This window comes from Arachis ipaensis, chromosome B07 (genome assembly GCF_000816755.2).
Source record: "Arachis ipaensis cultivar K30076 chromosome B07, Araip1.1, whole genome shotgun sequence".
Lineage (NCBI taxonomy): Eukaryota > Viridiplantae > Streptophyta > Magnoliopsida > Fabales > Fabaceae > Arachis > Arachis ipaensis.
The window spans coordinates 104852177-104859609 of record NC_029791.2 but is presented as its reverse complement, the minus strand read 5'-3'; the positions used below and the strand labels follow the sequence as shown (position 1 = coordinate 104859609).

General features: G+C 40.1%; 2 protein-coding genes across 3 annotated transcripts in view; one reads left to right on the top strand and one right to left on the bottom strand.

Moving 5' to 3' along the window:
- Positions 4167 to 5989, top strand: LOC107610026 (cysteine proteinase 15A). Its single transcript, XM_016312094.2, has 4 exons — positions 4167 to 4811; positions 4910 to 5029; positions 5191 to 5437; positions 5605 to 5989. Exons 1-4 carry the CDS (start codon positions 4362 to 4364, stop codon positions 5880 to 5882), a joined length of 1095 nt encoding a protein of 364 aa, XP_016167580.1. The 5' UTR covers positions 4167 to 4361; the 3' UTR covers positions 5883 to 5989.
- LOC107610036 (V-type proton ATPase subunit a3-like) overlaps positions 6318 to 7433 on the bottom strand; it is a 7475-nt gene continuing 6359 nt past the window's right edge. Inside the window, exons 17-19 of one of the 2 annotated variants that reach the window (XM_021106124.1) lie at positions 6985 to 7044; positions 6663 to 6909; positions 6318 to 6558 (exon numbers count right to left, since the gene is read on the bottom strand). In XM_021106124.1, coding sequence (XP_020961783.1) covers positions 6702 to 6909; positions 6985 to 7044 — 268 coding nt within the window. In that variant the 3' untranslated portion in view covers positions 6318 to 6558; positions 6663 to 6701. Of the gene's footprint in view, positions 6910 to 6984; positions 7045 to 7433 lie in introns of both variants that reach the window. The other variant, XM_021106123.1, reaches the window with a different exon arrangement.

Genomic DNA, 7433 nt, shown 5'->3' with positions numbered 1-7433 from the left:
TAAGTTGTGCGAGTTCTAATTTCGCGCACCACGTACACATGACTTGCATGCATACGCATACTTGCCAAAACCTCCTATCGTGTGCATGCACGACATGCATTCATATGCATGATGACTGAAATGCTCCCACGTTGTACATGATGTCTCTCAAGTTATACGTGACGCCCCTTTTTGCTTTCTCCTTCCAGAAAGCTTTCTATTAATCACAGAAAGCATTCTGCTTGTTACAGTGAGTTCCTTGTTTGTCACAGAGAGCTTTCAGTTTGTTGCTCTCCATTATCCTGCCTATTCTGTTTCCTTTTGTTTTCCTTCTAAAGCTTCCTGTAATCAATAAAATTCAACTAATCAAAGTAATGTTCATTCTAACCTTAAATTCATCGCTCAATCAACAAGAATTTTTTAACAAATTAATTAAAATCAAGAAGAAAAAATACTAAAGATGCGGATACATCACCCTGTACTTTCCATCTAAAGTCTGGCACTGGGCCAACACTGGCTCCACCTTCCTCGCGATAGCAGCAGCTCGGAGAAGGCTCCAGTATGTCTACTTGGCCTGTGCCACCAGGTCTTCATCGTGGAAAAAATTTTTGTTCCTGGCAGCAGTTAGGAGTCAATAAAGGTGCCTCCATCGAAGTTTTTTTCTATAATAGAGAGAAGTTTCCTCGAGTTGGACCCAGCTTTCCTTTTCTTAGGATTAGGAATCTCCAATACATCATCGTTCCCCTCCTGAGCTCCCAAAAAGTGCCCAACCAAAGCTCCCTCGTCCTGGTCAACCTTGCTGGTAGTGCTATGCCCAGGTTGGGGCTCAGGTTGGACCTCCGACTCCTCAGGCTAGGGAATCTCCACCTAGGCTTCGGGAGAATCGGGGACGTCGTCATCTCTGTCAGGGGAAAAGTGGGTCAATAGGCGATCAAGGGTAGTGTTCCCACTTGTCATCTTAACCGCAAATAAAAACCAAAAACTAAGAAACCAAGTCGTTAAGAAAACAGAAGCTGATAAGTTGGGAAAACGAAAAGAACAATAGCGAGATCAAATACCCTACACTTACCCACACGGTCTTGACCAGCATCCCAATCACCCATCAGAAGATGAGGGTTAAAAGGATTAGAGCAGAATACAATCAGCAGAACATCGACAATCTGCTGGTTCTGCCGACTTATACCCTCATAGGTCTCTTTGATCAAGTAGTTGGCACTGGCGCCAAAGCTTCAGTAGGTCAGAATACGCCTCTTCCCCTCAAGGGTAATCCAAAAGGAATGACAACCTCAAGCTGGTCTTATCTTGAAAAACGTTTCTTTGAAATCATAGAAGGAGTCTTCGAAGAGGCCGAAGATCATTCGATTTTGTACAACTCGAAAGGAGAGATACCCATTCTTATGCTTACCGTCTCGAGAGGAATTTGTAAGTAGGAAAAAGAAAAGGAAGACTTCTATAGTAGCTAGGAGCTCCAGGTACTCGCAAACCATCTCGAAGCACCAGATAGCAGCCCAACTGTTCGGATGAATTTGAGAGGGGCAAACATCACACCTATTCAAGAGAGCCTAGGTGAATGGGAAAACGGGAAACTGGACACCTAGAACGGTAAACATAGGCTTGTACACCCACATCCAGTCGAGGACACGGGGTGCATCAAGGTTAAGGTGACAGATATGTTCCCGAGGACCCAGAACTAAAAGCTCGTAGTTTCCTTTCTCGGTACTGCCTCTGCATATCGCTCCTGTATCACGGAGCTCCTACAGGTTCTCCCCAGTCATTCTGGAGGCAGTGCTCGTCACGTCGGATGTCAACCATCTGTAACGATTCACGGGCTTAGGCGGAAGGGGAGCCATCCCGTGAGGTTGCAACACCATACTTATGGTTGGGGACCACTTAAGTTAATCGCAAGGCTAAAGGAAGATCCTAGGCTAAAACTAAGTCATTCTACACTAAACCACGAAAAGGACACCTATGATACTCCCCTAAAAACTACCTAGCGAATGCCAGATTCAGAAACAACAGCAGTAAAAAAAAGCATAAAGCAATGGCAGGCAATAAAAAAAGGCCAGTTACCAGTAATTGCAACACAGAAGGGAGCTGGAAGTTGGAAATGGCAAATCCCTCGCGGAAGCAACACGAAATCCACAGGCAAAGGTGGAAGTAGCAGTCACAGAAGGGAAGATGAAAGAACTGGGTGAGTAGTGGTTGTAGTTATGGAAAAGGAAGGGAAGAATAGAAATGATAATATAAAACAAAGGTGGTAATTGTAACCGTAGAAGAATAAGCGCAAAAGGTCAGGGCAGAATCGACTTTTTTGCACGCTTTCAAATCACATTCAAGTGCATTTCATGCTCTAAACACGATAATCAAAGTGATGCTCTTGAAACATGTGTTAGGGGAAACTCCCACGTGCAAGAAAGCTACTACAAGCCTAGACCCATGCCAACAAACCTGCTTTGGATAGAAGCCATTTTGACAGAAATGCGAGCAGGCGAATATGCCAGTCGTAAACCTCATGCCTTAACGCATTAGGGACAATGCTCTGGCCCAACCCAACAGGGGTCAGGGGTCCACCGAGCGGACACACACCCACATTCGTACGGACAGACATCCTCAAAGATCCTGACAGCTAGAACCTGTTAGAAGTTTTGAAAAGGCTTAACCTTAGAGGAAGAGAGGCCCACCCGAGCGAATAAAGATAAAGGAGAGGGACTTACTCCTTTCTCCAGATACGTCATCATTACCCTAATCTAGCCGCCTCAACATATGCACACTAACTTAAGTATCGGAATATCCTTGCAAGTGACTCCATCTGCTGACCAACCGACAACCCGCTGGCGCAGCTCCCCACCTCAAAACCTGCGCTCAAGTCCTAATCCTAATTCTAACACTTCACCATCGACCGACTCAACAAACCACCGAATATTTATTATCATGTCACTCTATAAGACCTTTTATAAACACACATGCAAACACACTTGTACGTTTGATGTTTAATACAGACACAAAGAATTATATTATATGAATTTTTCTTACTAACCACAAGCCTTCTTGTTAATTATTTTGAATCGTTTGATGCTTCATAAGGGTAAAGTATTAAATTGGTCCTCTATATTTGAGCCTAATCCTGTTTTGGTCTCTAAGATTTAAAGTGTCCTATTTGAATCCAAAAAAGTTTCATTTAGCTTCAATGTAGTCCTGTCGTGAAGTCAATATTAAATAATTAATGAAACTCAGTTTTCAAATATAGAAAACTTGTATAACCAAACTCTTCGGTGGCCGAGAAGAGTTCCTTGTGGTAGAGGTGATGATGGCTTTGTCCTCGTTGCTACCAAAAATTTTTTTTGCGAAAATCGAGTTCTTGAAGATGTTCTCCATATACTTAAACTAAGGCAAGTAGTTTGCGGTGATGCATTCGCTGCTGATCTTATGCCTCTCGAGTTTGTACCTCTTCTTCATTGAAGGACATTAAAGTTTGGTGGAATAGTAACGTTAATTATTTAACATTGACTTCATGGTAGGACTACATCAAAGTTAAATGAAACTTTTATAGATTCAAATAGGACACTTTAAACATTATGGACTAAAACAGGATTAGACCGAAACGTAAGGGACCAATTTAATACTTTACCTTACTTCATAAATAATGAGTAATGCTAATTAGATAATCAATTTTTTCCCTCTAACATCGATAAATCTAGATTCTACCTCATAAATTTTTAATTCTAAATCTTAAATTATAAACCTAAATACTAAAGTTACTAATGGTATCTAATTAAAATTTGGTTTTTTATAATTTTTTGAAATTTATTATACCATGTTTATCATATGAATTTAGTTAAAAAATGTTCTAAAAATACTTGCTGCTAAAAAAGACAGCAATAACTTTTTTTAAAAAAAGGTTTCATATATTTAACGTTTTTTTTTTTTTGGTGACTATATATTTAACGTATTAAAATTATAAAACTTATTTCGAAATAATTTTCAAAAATTTATTAAAGAAAAAAAAAACAAATATCTGTATTTTGTTTTGTTTGTTTGTCTCTAATAAAAATCATGCTAATAACCGTCCGAGGAAAACGGGTGAATGAATCCCTGTTTGTCTTATCTTAATTTGATGAAAGCACCTGAATTGGTGAATTGGTGAATTGGAGAATTGGAGATCCCTCAATTGTCCCAAGAAAAAGGGTAAAGAAGGAAGGACCAGAAGATGCCCCGCCGTGTATTCATTTGGTTGGCTAATGAGTGTACTCCAAAGATGAACAGCCTAACCCCCCAACAATAATACATAGGGACCACATGTGGAATCATAATCACCATAATCTCGTATAAAATCTCACAATATATCCCAATCTCATTCGTTCATTCTTAATTACGTTCGTCCAATGGCTCGCCACTCACGCTGGACTCTCCTCCTGCTCCTCCTCTCTGCTGCCGTCGTGTCGGCGGTGATTGACGATGACGATAACATTCTGATCCGTCAAGTGGTGGAGGATGGCGATGAGCACTTGCTGAACGCGGAGCACCACTTCTCCGCCTTCAAGACCAAGTTCAGCAAGACGTACGCCACAAAAGAGGAGCACGACTATCGGTTTGGCGTGTTCAAGAGCAACTTGCTCCGAGCAAAGTCGCATCAGGAGCTGGACCCCTCCGCCATACACGGCGTCACAAAGTTCTCCGATCTCACTCCGTCAGAGTTCCGCAGCCAGTTCCTTGGCCTTAAACCTCTTAGCCTTCCCTCTGATGCTCACAACGCACCAATCCTCCCTACCGACAATCTCCCTAAAGACTTCGACTGGCGCGACCATGGAGCCGTCACTAACGTCAAGAACCAGGCATGTATAATATATGTGTATACTTAGTTAGATTAAATTGGTTTTGTGTTGAGTGTTGCTCTTGCTTAAGCTCGTTTATGGGGAAATATGTTGATCAGGGCACGTGTGGGTCGTGTTGGTCCTTTAGCACCACAGGAGCGTTGGAAGGAGCTCATTTTCTGGCAACGGGTGAGCTAGTGAGCCTTAGTGAGCAACAGCTTGTGGATTGCGATCACGAGGTAACTCTTTCAGTCTTTCACTTACATACATCTTGAATTTGTAGCGTTGCTTGTGTCAATTCTTGAAGCACTTCTGCCTGAAGTTGTATATTTTGCTGATAAATTCAGCAATTTGTATAAACATTGGTAAATTAATTTCTTTAATCTTATGATCTTATCAGTGTGATCCAGACCTAAATGATGCATGTGACTCGGGCTGCAATGGGGGGTTGATGACCACTGCATTTGGGTACACAAAGAAGGCTGGTGGACTAGTGCGAGAAGAGGACTATCCTTACACTGGAAGAGATCGTGGCCCTTGCAAATTTGACAAGAGCAAAATTGCTGCTTCTGTGTCCAATTTCAGTGTGGTTTCCCTAGATGAAGACCAAATTGCAGCAAACCTGGTGAAGAATGGTCCTCTTTCAGGTAGCTTATTTTTCTTTACACAGAGGCTTGGCTCCCTGTCCCTGACATCTATCTTTATCCCCTGCCCCATCCCCCCTTGGGAATTTTGAAATTATCTGCTGAATTAATTATTAATTTATTGATCTTCTCTCTATCTCTCTCTCTAACTATAGCTTTGCATGGTACAGTTGGTATCAATGCAGTTTATATGCAGACATATATAGGAGGAGTCTCATGCCCATTCATCTGTGGCAAGCACTTGGATCATGGGGTTCTTCTAGTGGGCTATGGTGCTGGTGGTTATGCTCCCATTCGCTTTAAGGAAAAGCCTTATTGGATTATAAAGAACTCATGGGGTGAAAACTGGGGAGAGAATGGATATTACAAGATCTGCAGAGGTCACAATATGTGTGGGGTGGATTCCATGGTCTCAACTGTTACTGCTATTCACACATCTAGCCATTAAGTATAAGGTTGCTTTCATGGTTGTGTGGTATATTATGTAAATACTTGGTTTAGTGTTGTAGACACAAAGGACACTGGCAAACTGCCACGCCGGTGTTCATCTATTGTGAATGTGAATCCCGTGATTATTGCTTCTGGTTGTTATTCTCAATATTAGTGTAAGGTGTGAAACAGTAGGCATGGAAAGTTTTCAGCATTCAATAATATTTCCTTGTTCCATACAGTCCAGTTTATGTATACTTGACTCAACCCCGGGCCATCAATAGAAATTAAAATTAACGGATATCAATTGAATGCAATTAGCTGTACATGAGGAGCTCAACTCACTAAAGGTCATGATGCTAGTACTCCAAGAAGAAATTTTCACGTGAGAGGATCGATTCCCGATTTCCTGTACTAAATAATGCACTAAAGCAATTAAATCAAATGTGACAATTTACTCTAACTAAAGTTTCAATAAATAAGTCAAAACGAATATGTGAATAACAATAACCAACTTCAAGTTCTAGAAGGATTGTACAATTACTTTATACACGACTTAACTATTCTTTTAATTGGCAAGTGCTTTCCGTACTAGAGAACCATACCTTAAACTTGTAGATGCTGATTACATCAGATAATTACCATCAACTTCCTCTCAAAATTGCATAGTGCAGATTTGACAACAGATGCAATGGCTAATAAACAGGAAAGAAGGATAATACACTGTTTCAGTGCTCTTCTTTAACATGGTATTCGACATGAATACATAAACTACAGGAGAGGCTAAGGGAAAACTGACATTCTAATATACATGTTATCTGGTATCCGTATATGGCAACTACAGTTCATCCTCATCAATAAGTAACGCAAATGAAAATGGGGCAAACTTGTAACCATCTCCCACATAAAATTTATTCTGAAACTCTACCCAGTGAAGTCTCAAAGCATGCAAGAAAGCGCTTAGAGTTTCCATAAGCAGTAATACACCAACAGTTGCACATATGAAAACAATAACGCCAACAATAAGAATAACGGTATTATTAAACCTGCATCAGATACATAAATGTCAAACAAACTTTCTTAACAGCCCAACACTTGCTAAAACAAATAAAAGAACTTACTCCCAGGCCATAAGTAGAACTTTGTCATAGAAGACACTCGACAACTCTGAATGAGCCAGACTGAACAAATTAAAACAAACAGCAATTGAAGATTAAAATAAACGGGGATGATACTAAAGCAATCCATAATTAGAATGAAAGAAAGAATAGCTTAAACTTGCTGAGACAGGACATCTCTGTGATATCCAAAATTAAAAAAAAAAAAATAGAAGACTCTCCGTCCGCAGCTATAGCCAAGGAGGAAGAGTTTTTTTTTTAAATAACATTAACAATGAGGCCTACGTGATTATAATAATATTATATTATTAATAATTATAATAAAATAAAAAATATATGAGACCCATATAAAATTTTTAATTAATTTTTTTGCTCTTTTTCTTTGTGGAAAGACCCCTCCCTCCCCTGTAAAATAGCCAATCATTCATTTTTTTTTGTACCCAAAACAGGCA